The sequence below is a fragment of the Pistacia vera genome, unplaced genomic scaffold, assembly GCF_008641045.1.
Source record: "Pistacia vera cultivar Batoury unplaced genomic scaffold, PisVer_v2 Contig954, whole genome shotgun sequence".
Lineage (NCBI taxonomy): Eukaryota > Viridiplantae > Streptophyta > Magnoliopsida > Sapindales > Anacardiaceae > Pistacia > Pistacia vera.
In genome coordinates this window covers 599674-624019 of record NW_022196839.1, presented here as the reverse complement: position 1 = coordinate 624019, position 24346 = coordinate 599674, and the positions used below count along the sequence as shown (strand labels likewise).

Genomic DNA, 24346 nt, shown 5'->3' with positions numbered 1-24346 from the left:
AAATGACCATTCTACCCAATTGCAGGAAAAGTGGGGAGTAAAATGTAAGGAAATTTCATGGGAATAGTGTAAAATGGGGGTGAATTTGTAAAGAATTAAAGGATAAAGGTGGAAATTCAAGGAAGAGTAAGGGCAAAATGGGAAAGAGTGTTTATTATATGAGCTAATAGGGTTGAATTCTTAAACATTCATTTTAACCCATTTCCACCGCCTCTTCATCTCCCATTTTCTCTCAATTCCTCACTCAATCTTCCAAGGGATTTTTGAGAGTTTTGAGTTGGAATTTGACAAAGAAGTGATCCTAAGCAAGAAGAGGTAAGAATCCCTACTTAGAGATGAGTTTTTTTAGAAGGGTTAAATTCTTACTAAGTTTATGCTTAGGAAATAAGGGAAAGTTATGATCCAACAAGAATAGAGAGCTTTAGTGGAGACTACTCAAGTATGAGGTAAGTAAATCCAACTCAAGCTAAAGTTTAAGAAATTCTAAGTGAGATTTAATGCATGTATATATGATACTTATTGAGAAGTTGAGTAGAGATGTAGTCTATTTGTTGAGGAATTGAGTTGAGAAGAGTAATTACGTTATGTTTGTTGCGTATTCCTTTATGGGAAGTGTTTATGAGTACTAGTTTGAGATGAAGTTGGAGGAGATTGAGTAGATATTTTGGGAGTGGTCTTCTATGATAGGAACCATGTCCATAGAAGGGAGTTCTTCCCATTTTGGATGGTCAAAAAGAGAAGGAGAGTGGTAGTTAGGAAGAGTTTTGTATGCAATGAGTTGCTTGATGAAATGCCTAGTGAAATCTGCCTGTCACAGCCGTGACTTTCTAAGTGAATTTGGGCATCTTAAGGATTTAACTGGGTGAGACCAAAACCAGAAGTTGTAGCCCTATCTCTAACCTTTGAAACGAGATAAAAAGCGTAGCAATCCGAGGTGTATCACGCAAGTATGCCCTTTTAGTGACCTGTGCAGAATGACTCTTTTGATGCAATATTGCATTTGGCATTTCATAAGTGCATTAATGAGTATAAACCATCCATATGCATTAATTGTGCATTGAGACGTAGCTTGAGAAAGAATAGAGAATGTTGAGTATGAGCTACCTTATGAGTACTAGCTCAGAGTAAAGAATTTTGAGTAAAAGTATACTATGAGTAATAGTTTGAGTGGAAGAGTAGAGAATGTTGAGAATACAACTCTTAAGAGTAAAGGAATGAGAACACTTTGATAGCAAAGAGAAAGAGATATTGAGCACTAGAAGAGAGGAAAGTACTACGAAGAGAATAGAGCAAGTTGTGCGATGGGGAGCCTGTGAGTGATGAGTAGAGTCACAAGAGTGGGTGCTTTGTGATCCCCAGCCGTGCCTCCGGTAAGAGAGGCCGTGACCGTCACGTAGAGTGGAACATGTAACAACTGCTGTAAAAACTAATACCATGCATGCATAATACAATAGAAAAGGGCAAAACTTTTCCTTTTTATATAAGTCATATGTCTTTTATACACAAAGAACGTCCTTTACAAAAATGCCATTAAAGACAAAACAGGGGAAACAGTGGAGCTATTGCTCCTCGCTTGCCGATGCCCCTGCGAGCCATCATCACCTAGATCCTGCATCCACAAACGAAAAATACGGGTGAGCAAAAAAAATGCTCAGTAAGTAAAACCTCTATGTCTACTCCGTATGTATTACTCTTAATTCTTTCCTCACACTTTCTGTTGTTTCCTACTAAACATCATGGCCTCATCTTACCGGAGGTACGGCCGGATGGCGTTCACACAGCACCATCCACTCTTCATGACTATCGGGTGGAATTCACACAACCAACATTCTTAGTGACTACCGGATGGGGATCACGAAGCACCTACCCGATTTTGTACTATCGGGTGAGACCACATAGCACCTACCCGTTCCTCATGACTTTCGGGTAACGATCACCAAGCACATAACCCGTTCTAATCACTGTGGGTGAGATCACAAAGCATCAACCCATCTCTAATAAATACGGGTGATGATCACAAAGCATCAACCCATCTCTATAAATATCGGGTGATTATCACAAAGCATAACCCATCTCTAATAACTAACGGGTGATGGTCACAAAGCATCCACCTGTTTCTAATACCTATCGGGGATGATCACAAAGATCACCCATTTCAATGGCTATTCGGGTGGTGATCACAAAGCATCAACCCCTTTTCTATAAACTAACCGGGTGATGGTCACAAAGCATCCACCCGTTTCTAATACCTATGGGTGATGATCACAAAACATCAACCATTTCTAATGGTTATTCGGGTGGTGATCACAAAGCATCAACCCGATTCTCATAATTGTCGGGTGATGATCACAAAGCATCAACCCATCTCTAATGGCTATTCGGGTGATGATCACAAAGCATCAACCCGATTCTATAACTGCGGGTGATGATCACAAAGCATCCACCCATTTCTAATACTCTTCTCATTCACTTTATCAGCACTTCATTCTCTCTACCCTTAGAGTAGTTGCATCCACAACGTTCTCTACCTAGAGAAAGCATACACAAAGGCTTCGTTTGGTTGGATTTTGGGAATACTACTTTTAGTATTCCCAAAAAAGTAAACAGTAAAATACCCAAAAACTCAATATTATTCAACTTTATTCAACATTTTTAAACCCTAAATTTGTTAATTCAATTAAATACCCTAAATATTTTAATGTTTGTTACGGCGACTCCGGCCACCCTCCGGCGGTGGTGGCCGGCTGTCCGTATTTGAGGGTGGATTGGGGGTGTTTTTATTAACTTTTAATGTTTATTATAAGGGGTGTTTTGTGAAACAACAAACATAGGGGGTATTTTATAATTGTAAATCCTACATCGTAATACCCGCCCATCAACTTTTTTTAACTTTTTTCAAAACTTTTCCCAAAACACAAATTGTGAACCAAACGGAGCCAAAGTTCCTATTTTCTTAGGTCACTTCTCAATGCACAATAATGCCTATGGATGGTTCATCTCCACTAATGCACTATGAAATGCCAACATGCAATGTTGCAAGAATTAAGGTTCACTACTCATACTCAAACCTCTATTAGGCATTTCATCAAACAACTTAAGTGCATAAAAAACTCTACTATAACAATGATTCAAATCTTTCTCTAACCATCCAAAATGGGGAGAAAACCCCTCACAATAGCCACATCCTGCCAAAGAAAGACATCCAAAAAGGATTCTCAATATCCTTCAATTCCATCTCAAACTAGCTTTCCAACCCACATCTCACTTCTTATATTTACAATGTATAACAATCACAAAGCACTAGAAATCTCTATTAAGCCTCAATAACATGGCATATAACAGTATTAACATAAATACATAAGTGCTATCAAAACCCTAATCAAGAAAATTCCCAAATCTCAACTTGGGTTGGGGTTTACTTACCTTGATGGAGAGATTTCACTAACTCTTCCTTTCACTTGGTTTGCTTGACTTTTTCTACTCTTAACAAAAGAACAAAAACCCTCAATATTCAATATATACAAAAACTCACAAAGCTTCACAACCAAAGCAAGAATCCTACTTAGGATGCCTTAGGTTGATTTTCTACCCAAATCACTCAAAGCCCTTTAAAACTCCTTAATCAAAAGAAAGAGAATTTGAGAGGAAGCAAGAGAAGAGACTGGCGATGGGAAGAAGAATGAAGGGTTTGCAATGACTAATTCCTTTTAATGAAATTTATACACAAGCATTCCATTTGCCCTTACTTTCTTTAGGAATTCTATCTATATCCTTTGATTCATTACAAACACACCCCCATATCAACATATTCTCCATGAAAATTCCTTACATTTTACTTCCCACTTTTCCTACTATTAGGGTGAATGGTTAAATTGCCCTTAGGGAAGAAAAATCTAAAACTTAACAAACATTTTGTCGGCCTGTCGCCGCGGCGAGGAAGCTTCTATCGCTGCGGCGAAACTGTCCAACAGCTTCACGTGGCTTCAACACCTCTTCGCCGCGGCGAAGATTCTTCTTCGCCCCGGCGAAGCTTGGAACACTGAACTTCTTCTATTTTTAACCAATTTCAGTGCAAGTATTCAACATAACACTCAATCAAAGGTCAACCAAACAGTATTACCAAGAAACCAACTCAAATAAGAGCAAAAGAAGAAACAATAACTAAGTACCTCAAGTGGGGCGTTACAGAACATGAGGTTCCAGCCGTGCCTCCGATAAGAAGGGGTCGTGACATTTGAGAGAGATAGAGAGAAAGCATGTACACTCATATGGCCAAAGGTTCCGAATCCATGCATGACTAAATCCGATCGGTAGCGAAATGAGCGGAAGTCATGTAGAGTGGTAGCGCCCAACCGTGCCTCCGGTCAGATGAGGTCATGCCGTTCCAATGAGTAAGAATGAGAAAGAAAAGAAATAGAAAAAACAGAGATGAGAAAAGCTAAGAGTTAAGCTGTATTATGAGTAGTAGCTTGAGAAAGAGATGAGCAAACATGAGAAAGAATAAGAGAGAGATAAGAGCATAGAGTAGGTTATGCGATGGGGAACCCGTGAGTAATGGGTAGAGTATTCCCGTATGTATGCCGCATTGAGAGAGCGGCATGAGTATGAGAAAGAGAAGTGGTGTAGCCCGTGAGAGTGCATGCAGATGAGGGCTATACCCGAGTACCCGAGAGAGACATTGTACACTCACATGGCCAAAGGTTCCGAATCCATGCATAATCGAGTCCGATCGGCTAGAATGAGTAGAAGTCACGTAGAGTGGGAGTGAGTCCCGGCTGTGCCTCCGGTAAGATGAGGCCGTGACTACTAAAGAGCGAGTTAGTAGAAATGATTTATGATTTATGAGAATGGGATAATAGAAAGAATTAAAGAATGAGAAAGCTTGAGAAAGAATGAGATAGAAAGAGAGAGAGAGTATGAGAATGAATGCAAAAGTTTGAGCTAAGAAGAACAAAGAGTAGAAGGAAGAAATATGCAGTTCTTTTGTATTAATTGCATGTAGAGCTTATACATGCGAGAACCATGATTTTCCTTCATGGTGAGTATGATGAGAATAAGAGAGAACCATGATTGTCCTTCATGGTGAGTAAGAATAAGAGAAAAAGAACAGAGAGAAAGAAAAAATAAAAAGAACAGAACAGAGTTAAAGGAGAATAAAAGTATTAGAAAGAAAGAGAAAAACAGTGAGGATTAGAAAGAGAAGAACGATAGAGTAAGGAAGAACCAAAGAGTGAGTCGCGGGGATATGTAGTAGAGGATTTACTTACTGAGCATTGTTGTGCTCACCCCAATGTTCTTCCTTGTTTTGAAGGAAATTAGAAGCAGCGGACGGATGGACGTCGAGGAGCGGAGAGTACTGGCACTACTGTCCACCAATTATGATATTTTGTACTAATTAGAAAGTTTTTAAATACATAGCCTTTTGTATTTGTAAAGAATTATATTTTATGAGTAAAGAGAAATTTGAGCCCACTATTTTCCATACGCTATGTATATCTGTAATTTACGTAGTATGTATTATAAGAATAGTAGTAAAGAGGAAGTGATACATATTTGCCCCCCTTAATTTTTAGTCTTTTATAGGTATTTGTTGCCTAAATGTACTCATTATTATTCTATTTTGATTTAGGATGCAAATGGAGGCGTTAATTGCAAAACGGAACTAATTAAGTGAATTCAGACAGTTTTGACGTTGTTTCGTAATCTGGGCATAACTCTCTCATCCGAGCTCCGATCGAGATGATTCAAAATGTTGTGGAACGCTAAGCAATATATCTACAACTTTCATGTTTTACGTTTTGAGAGATACTCACTTCATCAAGGTTTTAATCGAGCTTGAAGTTGACGCATCTGCACTGGACGTCCTGGAGCATTCTGCCTTGTCATACAAATCAATTGGGCAGGTTATTATTGGAAGATTTGAGGACATGTGGCACGCAAGTTACAGCTCAGAATCACCACTTTCCTATTTTATTTTAGGACTTTATCTTATTTTTAATTAATTAGAATCAAATTAGGATTAATGTTATTTTAGGATATTAGAATATTTCTTTTAGGAGATTGAGTGGGATTCAAACACTTGAATCTGGATTTTTGCTAAAGGGATCAAATTAGGGTTTTTGAGGGGGACCACGCCTCTCTCTTCTCTTCTCTGGAATTTTTCTTTCTCTTTTGAGTTTTGATGATGGCCATGAGCGGCTAGAACTTTTGTAACTTGGTCAAAGGAAACGGAGGCCTCGGAATCAATAAACTGTGAGATCTAATATATTTTTCTTGGTGTTCAATTTTCGTGTTTGAGTATTGGATGTTTTTCTGTGCCTAATTTTATGATTGTTTCGTTTAATTACTAGGGAGGCCTACTAGTTTATTAATTGTTGCAATCTACTGCTAAGTTAGATATCAAATCCGTAATTGTTTGATCCCTCTAACTTGTGAAGCAATTAGGGTTAATAATTCGCTGCGTCAGGAATTAGTAATCTTAAGAAGAACATTCAACTAAATTAAATACAACCGCTTGTGTTTGTGTTGTTTAGCTTCATCGATTTCTCTAATTCTTAAGGCTGCCACTAGATTAAATCTTGAGTGCTTGTCTAGGGTTGTTCAGTGGTAAGATTAATTAAGATCGCTTGTTTCTTGATTAATTACAATTAAGAAGAGATAGGAAAATAGTTGCAACGGTGAATATTCAGGTGTGGATTGATTTAATTTTGCATCAATGATCAGTTGTAAGATTCCGATGGCGGATGTTGTCTGAGACCAAGTTTTGTTATTTTTGATTTCGATTTGAATTGTTTTTGATTTTTGCTAAGACTGTTTTCTGTTTCACTCAAAACCCCTAGCCTTGTTCACATCATCGAAAATTCAACTAGACACTCTTCGTGGGATCGACCCTTGCTTACCCTATTTACAGTTTAGTAGTTAAGTTAGGAAGGTTTTTAATCTTGGTTGCCTACGACAACACACCACCAAGAAAGGGTGAACAATCAACAGGAAGAGCAAAAAGTGACAAAACTAGAGGACATGTTTGGAAGGTTTATGAAAGAGACTACAAGTTTCATGAATGAGACCAGGACGAATTTCAGAAACCAAGGGGTGTCCATTTGGAACTTGGAAGTACATATGGGTCAATTGGCTGATAAGCTAAATGAGAGACCACAAGGTTCCCTACCAAGCAACACGGTAACTAACCCACGTGAGCAAGTGAATGCAATAACGTTGAGGAGTGGGACAATTTTAGAAGAGGTGGAACAATCAGGGAAAGAAGGAAGGCCACCAAAAGAGAAGGAAGATTCCAATAAGGAAGTAGACGAAGAGATAATTGTTGAAGAGAAACCATCCAGTTCTAGGGAAGATGAACCAAAGCAGGAAAAGAGGCAAAGACAAAAGAAAGAGAAATTGCCATTCCCCGAGATACCACAAGAGTTGGCACATCACACACCTTCGGCGCCTTTCCCTCAGAGGCTCAGAAAAGAAAAATTGGATAAGCAATTCATTAAATTTCTTGATGTATTTAAAAAACTGCACATTAACATTGCTTTTGCAGATGCATAAGAACAGATGCCAAGCTATGCGAAATTTCTCAAGGAAATTTTATCAAACAAAAGGAAGTTGGATAATGAGGAAACAGTGATGCTCACGGAGGAATGCAGTGCCATTCTACATAAGAAACTACCATCAAAAGTTAAATATCCAGGGAGTTTCACTATCCCTTGTGTTATAGGGAATATTACATTTGATAGGGTTTTGTGAGATCCATAAAGCATCCGAGGGGCATTGTTTAAGATGTGCTGGTTAAGGTGGACAAATTTATTTTTCCGGCAAACTTTTTTGTGTTGTATATGGAAGAAGATAAAGAGATTACTCTCATCCTGGGATGACCATTTCTGGCTACCGGAAGAGCTTTAATTGATGTTCAAGAGGGGAAGTTGATCATGAGGATGCAAGATGAGAAAGTGACATTCAATGTCCTTGAGTCTCTGAAAGTCTAACCAAAGAGAGAGTCATGTTTCAAAATTGACTCGGTGGGTCAATCAACAATTGAAACTTCCAAACTAAACGATCCTAATTCGTCGATTAAAGGATGAACGATCAAGTCAAGGCAATTCAAGGAAGAGGACCACAACCCAGAAATTGTTACACCATTCCGAGATGGACCACAACCGAGCATGTGTCTTCACAAGGGATGGATACCTCATCTCAAAAAGGGTGAGGGAAAGTCAAGAAAGCGGAAAGTTGTCGATGAGAATGTTCGAGCCATGAAAGGAATGACCAAGGAATGGAAATGGGTGGCTAAGCTCTCAACAAAGGCCCCATGTGACAAAAATCATCAACAATTGAAGCTTCGGTGCAAGGACAATGCTCGGGAGTTGATGTATTTGGATAGTTCGGATTAACATAAGGACTTGAGAAAGTCGAGCTTTCAACTATAAATAAGCGCTTATTGGGAGGCAACCCAAGTGTTTTCATTTGTTTATCATTTTTTTGTTGCTTTGAGTTTGTTTAGTTGTGTTATAAATTAGAATGATTTTGATTCAGTGTGTTTTTGGGTGTTTTAGGTGAAATATCGAACTAAGGCGAAAAAAAGGAAAACTTCTAGTTTTCGCCGCGACAAAGCACATTTTGCACAAAATGGAATTTGAAAAATCCTAGATTTCACCACGGTGAAGTTTGTTCTTCGCCGAGGAGACGTGCTCCATGGAATTTGTAGCCGCAGCGAAACAATTTTTTTCGCCAGCAGAAAAAGTTTTGCAAAATTGAGCTAAGGAAAGTTCGCTGCGGCGAAGTGTGTTTTTCGCCGTGGTGCTGTATGCACTAGAAACTTTTGCCGCGGCATCGACTGGGTTGAATTTTTGCCTAAATGATGAAGTTCACCATGGCGAAAACTGTTTTTTATAAATAGCGACCACGACTCTTCATTTTCGCGAAATGCTTCAAACACATCCGGGAGCCAGCTTTTTCCATCTTCGATCTAGAGCTTCTCCAGTGATTTCCCATCACTTTTCCTCACTCCTTAACCTTCACAAACACCAAAACAACTCCTTGTAGCAAAGATCTCTATGAAAAATTGAAGAAATTTGTGGGTTCAAGAATTTGGGGATTTTGCGATCTAGGTCGAATTTGGCTAAATTGGTGGTGAATACTTCTTAGTTTTGGTAAGATTTCGAGTTCTCCAAGTTTTTAATTGCTCAATTTTGAGTTTTAGAGTTTTAAATCTGAGATTTTGATTGTTTGAGTGAGTTGTGGATTTTCAGTGTTGTTGTGCTTTGATTTTGATCGAAGAAGTGTGGATTTTGAATTGTGTGGTGTTGAGGAGTTTGGGTGTTCTATTTTGGAGAGTGTTTTGTGGAGTTTAAAAGAATCTTAGTTTGGGGGTACATTAGAGTTATCGAACCAAAAATGCCGCTCAAAGTACCGTCCAAGGGTAAAAGAAAAGGAAAAAAAGTGGACAATAGATTTGTGAATGACAAGGCTTAGCAACGATATGAAGGAGCAACAAAAAGGAAGGATAAAGGGTTTATTGCCGAGCGTGGATTGATTGCAGACAAATAGTGGAGTCGAGGGAGACGTTGGGAGTTATTTTTAGTGAACCTGCACATGTAGCCATAGAACCAATAGTGAGAGAGTTTTATGCCAACCTCCCTAAGTGTGATCCTGGGCATGTATTTGTGAGGGGTACTGATGTGCCATTTGATTCGAAGGTCATCAATGATTTTTACCACTTTCCTTCGATTGACCGTGATGAGTATCTAGAGTTTAAGAAGAAACAATTTGATAAGGATAAGATACTTACAGTCATAGCAAAACCAGATACCCCTTGGGAGGTTTTGAAGAAGGGAAAGAAGAGCATTAAGGGAACTAATCTGATCCCTATGGCTAGGTTGTGGCAATACTTTGTGTGTGCGAGGATGATGTTGGAGACACATTATAGTTCAATAACTTTTGACAAGGCATTACTGTGTTACTCCATTGCCACCGGAAAGAAGATGGATGTGGGGAAGATTATCATGACTAGTATACATAATGCAGCCCAACCAGGGCGAGGCAATTTCCCCTTCCCACATCTCATTACCGAGCTGTGCACTCGAGCGGGAGTGGAGAAGTCGGATTATGAACCACTTATCCATCATGCACCAGTCCTCGACACCAACTACTACAACAAGCGTCTTGAGCGTTCACCTAGTGAAGGACCCAGATCAGGTAAGAAACGACAGAGAACCACACAAGGCACTGCCACATCATCCAGTTCCACAGCCACAATAAAGGAGTTGATGTAGCAGATGTTGGGTAGGATGAAACGGATGGAGCAACGTCAAAGTTGGCTAGTAGAGCAGACCCAAATGATGTATGATATGCAGCACAACTGTTTCTCCAAGCTCATGTAACTCCCCTCTTAAGGTACGTAGTTTAATTGTGTTGTATTACTTGAATGCTTATTGTTTTGTCCTCATTTGAGTTCGTTTTTTGTTGTTATAGTTTGGTTGGTCCTTGGTTGAATTGATATTGTGAGTTGGTTGAGTGGTTGCCCTGAAATTTGTAAAGACTTGGCAAATTTTTGTGTTACAAACTTCGTCGCGGCGAAGAAGGGGCTTCGCCGCGGCAAGGAAATCCTGCAACCTACGGTGTAGGTTTCTGTAAGTTTTCGCCGGGGCAAAGAAAGATTCATCGCCGCGGTGAAGGGCCTGACAAAAATGTTTATTAAGTTTCTAGAGAATTCTTCCTTTGGGGCACAATGACCATTCTAGCCCTAATTAGCAGGAAAAGTGGGGAGTGAAATACAAGGAAATTGCATAGAGAATAGTTTAAATGGGGGTGCATTTGCAAAGAATTAAAAAGGGCAAAGGTGGAATTCCTAAGAAAGAGTAAGGGTAAATTGGGAAAGAAGGTGTTAAATATGAGTAAATAAGGGTTAAGTCTTAGAAACCCTTTCATTCTTCTTCTTCCACTGCCATACTCATTCACCATTTTCTCTCTACTTTCCATCCAATCCTTCAAGGATTTTAAAGGGCTTTTGAGTAGTTTTTGGGTAGAGAGGTAAGGACCTTTATTTTAGATGTGAAATTTTGCTATGAAGGTGTTAAGGTCTTATTGTGTTATTGTTTAAAAGTGTAGAGAAAAGACATCTACCAAAGGAAAAGAGAAGTGCTAGTGGAATCACACCATCACAAGGTAAGTAAATCCAACTCAAGCTAAAGTTTAAGAAATCCTTGAGTAGAGATTTTTTTATGCATGTATAAATGATGCTTGTTGAGAAATTGAGTAGAGATATATGTTTGTTTGTTGAGAAATTGAGTTGAGATGAGTATTTATGTTGTGGTGTTGGATATGCTCTCTTTATGGGAAGTGTTAATGTGTAATGAGTTGAGATGAATTTGGAGGAGATTGAGTAAATATTTGGGAGTGTTCTTCTATGATAGGAGTTATGTCCATAGAACAGAATTTCTTCCCATTTTTGGATGGTTACAAAGAGAAATAGAATTGTAGTTAGAGAAGAGTTGTAATGACTGCTTTCTACCCGTATTTTTCATAAAATATGCATAGTAAAATACATGTAAAATAGCATAAAAAGTTGGGCACAAATGTTTCTTTTATTAAACATATACATTCTTTGTACAAAACTCATATCATATAAAAAACTATGAACAATAAGGTGGACAGTGTAGCCATTTCCCTTCGCTTGCCAACATCCATCCGACCGTGTCCTCACCTAGATCCTGCAAAAACATAGGAAACGATGGGGTGAGCACAAAACAATGCTCAATAAGTAAATCCTCTACTCATCTATCCCCATAACTCTTTCTCCTCAATTCTTTCCTTACAATTCTCGTTTACTCTCTCTGCTTTCTCTTTCGGTTTCTCTCTCTTAAAACTCTTTTCTACAAACTCTCTTTAGTAAGTCACGGCCCCATCTTACCAGAGGCGCGGCTGGGACTTGCTCCCACTCTCCGTGACTTCTACTCATTCTAGCCGATCGGACTCGGTTATGCATGGATTCGGAACCCTTGGCCATGTGAGTACATAATCTCTCTCTCGGGTAAACTCGGGTATAGCCCTTATCCACATGCACTCTCACGAGCTACACCACTTCTCTCTCATTCTCATGCCGCTCTCTCAATGCGGCATACATGCGGGAATACTCTACCCATTACTCACGGGTTCCCCATCGCACAACCTACTCTATTCTCTTGTCTAGCACTACTTTCTCTTTGATCTCTAGTGCTCATTCTCTCTCTGTCTCTTTACTCTTAGAGTAGCTTATACTCAATTTCTCCACTCTTTCTCTACTCTCTTATCTCTTCTCTAGTGCATAATTAATGCATATAGATAACTCATGCTAATTAATGCACCTATGAGATGCAATTATGCCATGTAGCAAAAATTAAGGCTTTCTACTCTTACTCATGCTTCTCTTGAGCATTTCATCATAAAACTCATGTGCATATAAAGCTCTACTTTAACTATAACTTTTCTCTTTTCTTTAATCATCCAAAATGGGAGAGAGGCTCCCTTATACTCTCTAATTTCCCTGTCAAAGGAAAACACTTCTATAAGTTTGCTCAAAACTTCATTCCACTTCAATCAAACTCAACCCAACATCAATCAATCTCAACACTTCTCACATTTAAGTATATGCAACAAAAGCATAAATAGCATCCATCTCATCTCAATTGATATAATGAATACACATTCATACATAAATCTCCACTCAAAGGAGTTCTTAAATCTCACTTGGGTTGGAACTTACTTTGTGAGGAAAATGGCTTCTTTAGCACTTAGCCTTCCCTTTTGAATCTTGTCTCCTTTCTACAACTTTAAACAACACAACACATAAGACTCTAGCCAAAACATAAGAAAATTCTCATCTAAAGCAAGAATCCTTACCTTAGGATGCTTTAGATTAAACTTCTACAAAAAAACCTACTCAAAAAGTCCTTAGAAATCCTTGGAAGATTGAAGGAAATTTGGGAGGAAAATAGAGAATGGAAGAGGCGGTGGAAATGGATGAAATGAAGGGTTCTCTACACTTAACCCTTTTTAGCTCAACTTATACACAAACATCCCCATTTTGCCCTTGCTCTTTCTTGAAAATTCCATCCATATCCTTTGATTCCCACCCCCATACTAACATATTTTCCATGAAATTTCCTTACATTTTACTCCCCACTTTTCCTGCTAATTAGGGATAGAATGGTCAAATTGCCCTTAAGGAAAAAATATCTAAAACTGAATAAAACTTTTCAGTCGACACGTCGCCACGGCAAAGACAAATCCGTCGCCGCAGCGAAACACTCCAGCAGCTACTCCATGGGCTGCGGCACCTCTTCGCCGCGATGAAGCTTATTCTTCGCCCCGACGAAGCCTGTAACCCCAAAATTTTGCCAAGTCTTCATAATTTTCAAGGCAACCACTCAATCAAACCAATACATCCATTCAACCAAGGACCAACCAAACAAAAATAACAACATATAAACTTACTTGAAGCTGAACCAATAAACGTTTAAGCAATACAGCGAATCTTAACTACGTACCTCAAGTGGGGCGTTACAAGAGTTTTTGTATGCACATGAGTTGTTTGATGAAATGCCTAAGAGAAGTTAGAGAATGAGTTATGAACCCTAATTCTTGCAACATTTCATATTGGCATTTCCTAAGTGCATTAATGAGCATGAACCATTCTTATGCATTAATTGTGCATTGAGAAATAGCTTGAGAAAGAGTAGAGAATTTCTACACTATGAGTATTAGCTTGAGAAAAAGATGAGTATTAGCTTGAGAAAGAGTAGAGACTTTTGTGCTTAAACTACTCTAAGAGCTAAAGAAGAGAATAGAGTAGGTTGTACGATGGGAAACTCGTGACTGGTGAGTAAAGTCACAAGAGTGGGTGCTTTGTGATCCCCAGCTATGCCTCCGGTAAGATGAGGCCGTGACCATCACGAAGAGTGGAACACGAGGTTCCAGCCGTGCCTCCGGTAAGAAGGGGCCATGACATTCGAGAGATAGAGAGAAAGAATGTACGCTCACATGGCCAAGGGTTCCGAATCCATGCATAACCGAATCCGATCGGTATAGAAATGAGTAGAAGTCACGTAGAGCGGGAGAGTTCTAGCTGTGCCTCCAGTAAGATGAGACTGTGACATTCCCATGAGTGGAATGAGAAAACAGAGAAATAGAAAGAACAAAAAGTGAAAATGAGTAGAGTCACAAAGATTAGGTTGAGTCCCCAGTCGTGCCTTCGATAAGATGAGGTCGTATCATACATGTAACGCCCCGCTTGAGGTACGTAGTTGAGATTTGATAAATGGCTTGAATGTTTATTGATTTACCCTCATTTGAGTCTGTATGTTGTTAATATTGCTTGATTTACCCTTAGTTGAAAGGGTGTATTGGTTTGGTTGAGTGATTGCCCTAAAAATTTGTAAGACTTGGCGAAATCTTGTTGTTACAGTCTTCGCTGGGGTGAAGAAGAAGCTTCGCCGCGGCGACGAAGTGCTACATTTCCGTATAGCTGCTGTGAGTTTTCGTCGAGGTGAAGAAATAGCTTCGCCGCAGCGAAGACTCGGATGAATTTTTCCCTTGAGTTTGAGAGAATTTTTCCTTTTGGGACTCATTGACCATTCTACCCCTAATTAGTAGGAAAAGTGGGGAGTGAAATGCAAGGAAGTTNCGGTGCGTTTTAGGGTTTCCTTTTTTATGCAGAATTGTTCTGTTTCGTTCAAGCGAACACTCTGGTAAAGGATGAAACCGAGACGTAAAAGTTAAAGATTTTAGTGTTTCTTTTATTTTTTGAGGAATTTTTTTTTTTTTTTTTGACGGAGTTAAAGTGAAACGCAGCCTTTCTAGGGTTTCTGTTTTGTTTTATTCTTCTACGATGGATCTTGTTGCATTTAGTTTTATATTTTTGGGATAATTTTGAGTAATATCTTAGTTCTGTAAGTTTTTTTTATTGGATTGATATTGTCGTTGGCTCTTGGTGTAGGGTTTTTGGCATTGATGTATAACATGAGCACTTCTTGTAATCTTTGAATTTGATTGAAAAATAAATGGGAATTAGTTTATTTGGATAGTGGAACAGTACAATCAAATCCTGAATTTGTTTAATTGCTTAGGAGGTTGTTGTTGTTGCTGTATTTGTTACAGGAACTGAACTTTTGATGTTGAGTTTGCATTGATTGGTGGGATTTTTTGGGTGAGTTTCAAGAATGCCTTTGTTGAAAAGGAAGCCTGTTGCTTTGTTGGAACCACCTCAAGATTTAGAGCCACATGAACTCGTATACCAAGTTCGGTTCACGAAAGAGATTTTTCGGAATTACCTGTATCCTTCTTTTGTTATATTAGATAAGAATTAGGCTATTGAGATGATTATTGACAAGATATATGATTTTAATTCAAATATTGGGTGGAGTTGTTTTCACCCTAAATAATGAAATTGTAGTTCTACTTTGTGTTTGTACATCTGCCTGTTACTAAATAGGGCATTGTAATTTGTTTGTTGTCCTTAATATGGACCAGAGATTATTTGAACCGGATAAATTTATACCGCAACAGGGTTTGGATGTGTAAATCAACTGGAAAAGGTAACTTGACATATGAAGAGGCCCTGGTTTCTGAGAAACGTTCAGCTGAGAAGGTTCAAGAGCTTCCCAAAGAGCTAGTGGCACCTGCTCTTCGTATCATACAATTTAGTAAGAATTTGTTCTCCACTGTGATATAGTTGCTTTTCTATTTTCTTATATCCTTTTTGGTTGTATTTTGTAGCCATTTCTTAACTGAGCTACTGCCCTTGTTAAACATCTAGTAAAAAATTTGCAGTTTCGATTTACCTGTTCAATATTTTGATGTTGCTAATGAAATTCTGAATACAAAAAGTCTGTACAATGTTTTCAAGTGATTAACATGATGTTTCAAAAGTCCTTAGAAGACCTTGGGGTCACTTGTGATATAATTACATCCTGCAAAATTTTCACTAACAAGGTTGTAGGTTTTGAAAGATGCCTCTGCTGTAGAATTCAGTGAACAAGATTATAGTTCGGGGATTTTTGGAAAATAGGTTTGAATGAAGGAGCTCTGTTTTAAAGTGACGGGTTACTAACATTGTGGTGCATGAAATTAACTATTCATGTGGCCAAAGGCCTTTCCAACACCTGATTGTGGTGCCCTGTCCCATGGATGTGTCATTTTTCTTATAAATTTTGATGTTTCAGTGGTTTTAGAACTTATAGCAATATCAATTCCCAAGCCATTGCACAGTTATGAGTTGATGTTAATATGTTTAAATCACTTGGGGAGTGATTTGAGCTGGAATGTTTTGATGTTTAGTGTCACTATGGGTGTGTCTTGTATGTTGTATTGGGCGGGATTAATATATTGGGATTGGACTAGATTGGTTTTTTTGACATAATTATATATATAAAATTAATAAGGCCAAATTTTACCACATATCTAATTTAAATAAAATAAATAAATACTTAAAATTGATTTAAATTTAATCTTAATTCTTTTATTTATTTATTCATAATAAAAGTTCATAAATATAAATTTTATAAAATTATTGATTACAAATATTTATGATAATTTTTTAATATAACTAAATAAGAAATAATGAGTAAAAATAAAGTGATTATTGTTAAATTAGATGATATTATAGTCAAGTTAGGTAGCATTGTATTAAGTGTGATGACTTTGAGAATATTTACATTAGCACTGTGTGTAAGGGACTAAATTTAAAAGTAGTCGAACGCTAAAGTAGTCCCCTCATATCCCAAACGCTTGCCTAAACCGATTTAATGTAATCTGTTGTTTTAGTTCAGCACAATACCGGAAAGCAGAAAGAAATTGAGAATGAGAATCACATCTAAGGTTCTAAGCAGACGCACCTAGGAAAATAAGAAAATCACAACCTGAGACAATGTTTATAAGTTAGTGAATTTTTTCATTTTATTTTAAAAACTAATAAATGTAAACCTGAAGAGTGATGTGCACTATAATAGCTCATTCAAGCAATTGTTTGGATTGTTTGCCCTTGACTTCATAAATTGATTGTTAAGTTTGCTCTCTCTTGAATTCAGTGGCTTATTAATCTTGTCTAGCACGGAAAACAAGCAGCTGGTAGAAGGGCATGATATTTTTGCTATTTTTTATAAATAGGTCTTATGAAATTACTCCTGAAGCAATATAGTTAGTCATAGGTATAGCAGAAATTGTGTCTTAACTCTAACAAATTAATGTATGTTTCGCTAATGAAATAGAATGAGAAGAATTTGTTGTTTCTTCTTACTTTTTCTTATTCTTAAGGAAATCTAGTTCTTGGGCCGTTCCTCAAAATTTAACGACTGATACTTTTCAAATGATGAACCTTCCACCTGTTCGAACTATCAAGATTAACTTTATAGTGATAGGGAAGGTAGTTCTTGAATGGCCCTAGTGATCAGCTGTTTTTTGTGTCAATCTAAAAACGGGTTTTGTATTGACCAATTTATTACATGCTCTTGAAATGGCCATAATAGTTATGTATGAACATAAGGATCCACCTAACATTATCTTAGCAGAGATAATAGTGAACAATATTCTATAAATGAGGTTTATCATTCAAGACTTCTAATTACATGAGCATGCAAAACAGAGAGAAGTTACTAAAAATTGGTTTTATGTATCATTTCTTAATTACTTTCAGACTTCTGAATACACTGAAATCGAAAATTTCTGTAGTGTCACTGTGCTATGAAATAACCTTTTCTATTTATTTATTTTTATTATTCAGGTATGCTTTCCTTGAAAGATCTTGCCGATACAATTGCTGCGAAGTTGCAGGAATGCTTGTTTGTTGGTGCTGAATTGTATGGAAGAAAGGATGATGATCTGCATCCATGCAAAATATTGAAAGTTGTGAAGGCAGATGCAAACAGAACTCAATATGGGGTAGCATGGCTTGACAGAAATAAGAAATCAGCGGAAAGTGACTTACTAGATAGAGAAAATATTGTATGGAAGAAGCCGCCTTTTAGTAGAAATTTTTTGAAGTCTTTTATTCGGGAATCTACATACCGAAGTATCCCGTGGGTGCTTCATGACAAATTGGCACAAAAACATGATATCTCGAATCAGCCACCAGTGGACTTAAGGAGCAAATTCGTCTTTCGGGATGGGCTTCTGGTCTGCAAAAAGCGTAAAAAAAGGGGGCAAGTAAGAAATGATATTATGGAATTATACAGTTTCAACTTGCTTGGTTAACAGGTTAAGTCTATGAAATAATTTGTCTCATATTTATCATATCTAGGTAGTTAAAGAAGAATCTGGAAAATGTAAAAGGAACAAAGTAAGAAGTGAGAAAGTAGAAGGCTTAGCAGTGGAGAATACTAAGAGAGGTAGGCAAAGAATTTAATCTATTTTTGATGCATCTTATATTGTTTTCTTTGTTATTTCGTAATTCAATTCGATTGGTTACATTCTTGCTTGCAGCAGATTTCTGTATTTGAATTTTCTTTTCCACCTACACTTGGTTTGAGAAGGTTTAGGAGGCTGTGTTTCTTCAGATTTCCTGTTAAAGTTTAACCCTTATTACTCTCTTGTACTTGTAGAAGACGACCAGCCAGAGGAAGAACCTATTAGGTATCCTATTGATGACTTGTTAGTGCTGCCTGGTGTGGATGATCCAGTTTTCACTGATCGTCCCTTACCCTCAAGAGACTTCAATGTTCCAATGGATTGTGTTGGCGATCTTTTGATGGTTTGGAATTTTTGTTCTTCATTTGGTAGGCTGCTACACTTGTGGCCATTCTCACTTGAAGACTTTGAAAATGCTCTCTGCCATAAAGACAGTAATTTGTCTCTGATAGTGGAATCTCATTCATCTCTTCTTCGATTGATCATAAAAGACACTGGTGAAAATGTAATGCCTATAAAGAACAAAAAGCGAAAGGTAAAGGCCAAATGTTTTACTTATACTGGAATTTTATTTTGTTTATAATTTTCCTTGCAAGTTAGATTTACTAATAATTGTTTCTTCATGTCCCCAGTTGAACTTCTCTTAAGTCCATGTTGCTTGATATTAATGTTTCTTTATTATTTTTTCTTTTTTTTTTTTTTTTTGTCTTTATTCAGATTACGGCAATTACATGGACAGAGTATCTGTGCGATTTCTTGGAAATAATCAATAATCCTGAATTATCCTCTAATATGACAACCATTAAGCGTGGTCATTATGGTCTTTTAGATGTTAATAGTAAGTTGGGAATTTTACGAGAATTGGTTAATCAAGTCCTTGAGACAGATCTTATTAGGGAGAAGTTGGATGAACATATAGAACAACGGCGGGCACTTGGATCCACAAGAAGGGAGGAAGCATTGGAAGCAGCTAGAAAGCAGAGAGAAGTTAAGGAACAGTTGAAAGCCCAGTCTACTGCCAATGGCGTGGCAAATGGGCATAGTTCGGATAGCACAAAGTGCGCTCTGCTTTTATGTTCAAATGATAATCATATTGGACAAAATGGAGAAATAACAGAGAAGAAAGTGGCGGAGAACATTTCCTCTAAGCTGGAGAATTCACTGTAAGAAAGGTTTGAGTAACTTTATGTAGAATGGTGCTAAATGGCTTCCAATTTTCAAATTGCACCTCATAATATCATTTTTTAAGTACAATTTTTTTCTCAGTTGAAATGACAAAGACACAAATTTAGTTCTAAATACTCCCACATGATTCTTTTTAAAATCTCTCACCCCTACTCACCCTCCCTCCTTTAACTTTCCATTCTAGAACTTAGTTTGAAACATATTTCATTGTTTTTTAACAAATATGGACTTCTTTTAAGTGATGGAGATAGATCAACATGAAGTAACTTGTTAGGAAGTGAGTTTTAAGTTTGCTTCCATCATATCTTTCGGAATAGGATTTGCTTGGTTGGTTACAACTGAACATTTTGGATTTGTTCAGAAAACAAAGGTCGAACATGTCAAAGATGTTCAGTTAAACTCAAACTATAAAGTAATGTCCCAACATGCTATATATGCCTTTTAGTTGACTCAGATAGTTACTTTGGGGTAGTTCAGGCTGTAGTAAATCTTCTTTTATATTTGTTCTTTATGCACGGATTGCACAAATGCATGATAGTCTAATGGTCTTTGTAAAACCTTAGACAGGCAGATAAATGGAATATTTTGTTGTTGTGGACACCTGGTCCTCTTTTTTTTCAAGAGTAATACATCCCTTTTTTTCCCATCCGAAAAAATAAATAAATAAAGAAATAAACAGGTCTAAACATAGTTTTTATTTTTATTTTTTTCCTCCTACCTTGCATCTTGAAGATTTTTGGTTTTGACCTGCTGAAGGGAGCTGTTTTCAGCTGAACACCTGTGTATGTGTCCTTGGAATTTTAGCAGAGGGAAAAGATTAGTAAAACCTAACTTTGTAGTTTAATTTTTAGTTTACTTAAAAGTTACGTGATATTTTGGGCGTGAGCTTAAAAGTTGGCATGTTTTTGATAGTAACTGGGGGATAGTTGCACCACTCTTTTGTGTATTAGAGAAATATATTTGACAACGAAGCTTGGCTTGAAACTTGGTATAATTTTGTTACAGTGAAAGTAAGCCTTTGGAAGTTGCTTCAAAGAAGATGTCCAAGAGCCAGAATATAAATGTGAAATTACCAGCAGAAAATGGGAAAAAATTATCTGGCAAAGAAGCATTGAAAAAATTGAGGGATGACAAAAAGGAACCAACAGAAATAAGGAGTAAAGAACAGAGGGTGATATTCTCTCTCATATGCATTCTTTTATTTGTTGTTTTTGTTTTGTGGTTTGTTCATATTTGATTAACATTTTTTTTTCTCTAAACCACAGAAAGAATATTTTGAGCGTGAGATGGAGAAACGGGTCATAAGCACTAATCCTTTGGGTAAAGACAGACATTATAATAGGTATTGGTGGTTTCGACGTGATGGAAGGATATTTATTGAGAGTTCTGATTCCAAGCAGTGGGGTTACTATAGTTCCAAGGAAGAGGTATAATTGCTGAATAAATGTCTATGGTGCTGATCTTTTACGTACTATATCTGATTTTGTACTTACTCCACCTGTTCTTTTTGAACAGCTTGATTTATTGATGGGTTCGCTGAATTGTAAGGGTGAGAGAGAAAGGGCTCTTCAAAAACAATTAGAAAAATTCTACACCAAAATAAGGTAAGTTTTGTTCTTTTGTTATAACAGCAAAGTGATTGCCACTGAATACGTTCATCACTTTTTTCCTTTAGTTGATTGTATCTGGCTTATGCTGATGTGAGATTTTTTTAATGAGTTAACGACATGTTCCCACCCAAAAAATGGCCCATTGACACTTTCTCCCCCTCAAACTTTTAAAATATCCTTTTACTATCCAAATATTAGGATTTCCTCTAATTTGGGTGGGAAACAAAGTGATTTACTAAAAAATCCCTCTCTTTTTTCTTCTCTTCTTAGTCTCTTCCATTGTTGGCAATTGTCGCTGGCGTTGGGGAGTGTTGAAGACTAGAAAATCAACAAACAAATCGCAAATATTGCCAACAAACACAAAAATTGAACGAATCAAATCCAATTAAAATTTGAAAAACCCTAGGGTGGGAAAGCTTCAATCACCGGTGATTGGTGAGCAAACGGGATTGGAAATGTTGGGCTTTTGGAGAGGAAGATTTAGGGAGTCAATTGGTGGTGGCAGGGACGATTTCCGGCATCGGAAACGACTAGAAATCAACTTGGAAGTTAAAAGGTCGCGCGGTGCACGGCCAGCGATTGGTGAGCAAGGGACAGTGATTGAGTAAGAGTTTTGTAGACTGGGTTGTTTGGAGTGTGATGGTAGTGTTTGGGTGAATTTCTAGCAAAGAAATCAACCGGAAATCCAGCTTAAAGAGTCAGCTGTGCGAATGAAGGTGGTGGTGGGAAATGGTGAGTGATGATGGCAAATGGAGGCTTGAGCTTTGTAGAGGAGGTGATGGAGATTCTATGGGTGGTCTTGAAAGTGATTTTGAATGCAGGGATTGGCCGTAAAACAGCAAAAATCGCCTGCAGTGACGTTGCTAACATGTGTCATCCTTTGCTAACGTGCGTTGGCCCTTATCTTTTCTTCTTCTCCGGCGGTCAAATGTTTGTTGACCATTCTGCCTTTACTAATAACAAACTTTTGACCATTTTGCTTTTCCTCACAATGAAAATTACGAAAAAAATTGTGTTGTGGATACTGGAAGGGTATCTACAAAGTGGGTTGGTATGAATTTGTCAATAGGCCTTTTTTTGGGTGGGAAAATGTTGTAAACTCTTTTTTTAATATATTATTATTTATTTATTTTTAATAAAAAAAATAATCGAGCTTTTTGGCTCACCTGAAAATTTTGCCACAGTCAAGACTCAAAAGTGAATTTAGGGTGAGCAAACCCTAATTTGATCAGTTAAACCAGTACATAAATAGCAATAAAGAATAATAACTAAATATTCAAAGAATAAGGAAATTTTTTATTATTCTTTGTAGCTATCTATGTACTATGTTTAGCTGATCAATATAAGCAATCAATGTCTATGGAGAGTACTCTATGAAAATTGCTGGTGATGTTTGCTGTCATTATATGATTTGGATGAAGCCTAGAACAATAAGCTTACTCTGAGGTAAAATTATTGAATTTTGTTCCCATTGAGTGCAAAATGGACGTGTAACTGACTTTACAGCCAGAACCGGGATAATGTTTTGTTTCTATCATCGGTTGATAACATCTGAGCATATGCTCATATCTGATACTAATTTTAACATTTAACCTGCAACACTTATTCTGGAAATGCAAGTTTATTTATCTGCCATTTATTCTTCGGACTTTGTTGATAAAGCATTTCCTATTGCATTTTGCAGCTCGGAATTTGAAAAGAGATCAAAGAACATGGTCGACAGGATTGCACTGGAAGAGGCTGTGCTTCGGAGATCTACTCGCGTACGGGCTCCGCCTAGAGAAAATCCTGCTAATGCTTTTCTTAGATATGTGAACAAGTGGAAGGAAGACTGATACAGATTGGGTTCCTTGTTGGAGGCAAACTGATTAAACTTGGATGTGGTATTGGGGGCAAACTAATTGGGATTGGGCACTGTATTTGGAAATTGAATTTCCATCTGATTTAGATTAGGCACTTAGTAACCATTAGTGATCTGGACTGGGATATTTTGTTGGGGTGGAATTTTTGGCCATGGTTGGCAGGGGCAAAGGCAAGGGCAGGGAAGGAGTAGTTTTTTCTTTTAAATTGTTTCCACTGAGGTGGCAAGCATGTAATGTTGCTTGATGCTCAGATTTCTGTTAATGTACAAGTCACATTCTTTGATTGTATTGGCAATCAGCTGAAAATCAAATGGTAAATTTTTGCATTTTCTGCTTGAATTATGCAAAAAGATGATATAAATTGATGTGAGAAAATGGTCAAGTTTTGTGGTTTTAGAAAATATGTTTTAGGCTGCGTTTGGATCGGGGCATATAAGATAACGGGAATAATCTTCGTTTATTTTACGAGATTTTAGTGTTTGGTTTACAAATAATAAAATATTACGAGAATATTTTATTATAAATAGTGTTTATTGTTGGTAATATTGGGGGTAATTTGATACCCTCCCCTTAGGATTAAAACATTGTTGGGTAATCTTATATTTTTACCTATATTTCCTTTAATTAAATGTCATTTCGGACACAATTGTTTTCAAATGTCTACCAAATAACAATTAGCCTAGCCTCTCTACCTTTCAGAAATTAGCTATAACACTCTAGTTACAAAAAAGTTTAAAAGTTAATAAAACAATTTCAGTCACAAAAAAGTTTAAAAGTTAACAAAATACATTCAGCCATCCAAGACCATTGTCCGCCGTTGGCGTCAATTGCCGTAATGGTGTATGACTGGGAGATCTAGCCGATCGTGCGTTGGTAGGACCTTTTTTGGTCATGGATCTGTATCCATGGCAAGAAATAGCTAAATCTAGCGTTTCTATAGTTGTTTCACGGTCAAAGATGTGGTCGTGAAATAGCCACAGATCTAGTCGTGAAAATGTTAGATCTTTGGCCGTGAAATGGTATAGCCAAATATCTACCATTTTCACTGCCAGATCTGTGGTCATTTCACGGCCACATCTTTGGCCATGAAATGGCTATAGACCTGGCTATAAAACGGTCATGGATTTGTGTTTCATGGTTGGAAATGGCTTTACCAAAGCACGACCGGCCATATACAGCCAGTCATGCACCATTCCGTCGACTGCGAATGATAGCGGACGGTGGTGGCTAGCTGTCGGCAATGGCTTGGGGTGGGTGGGGGCGATTTAGCAACAAATTAAAATTTTATATGATTGGGGTGTTTTAGCAAAA

The 24346-nt window shown here is 37.5% G+C and overlaps 1 protein-coding gene across 1 annotated transcript; it reads left to right on the top strand.

Moving 5' to 3' along the window:
- Positions 1–14670: 14670 nt before the first annotated feature.
- Positions 14671–23015, top strand: LOC116121003 (DDT domain-containing protein DDB_G0282237-like). The gene is made up of 10 exons (XM_031406971.1): positions 14671–15310; positions 15508–15680; positions 17756–18177; positions 18272–18359; positions 18573–18913; positions 19096–19541; positions 20569–20734; positions 20829–20990; positions 21079–21167; positions 22858–23015. The coding sequence occupies exons 1-10, from the start codon at positions 15198–15200 to the stop codon at positions 23006–23008; spliced, it is 2151 nt and encodes a 716-aa protein (XP_031262831.1). The 5' UTR covers positions 14671–15197; the 3' UTR covers positions 23009–23015.
- Positions 23016–24346: the final 1331 nt, after the last annotated feature.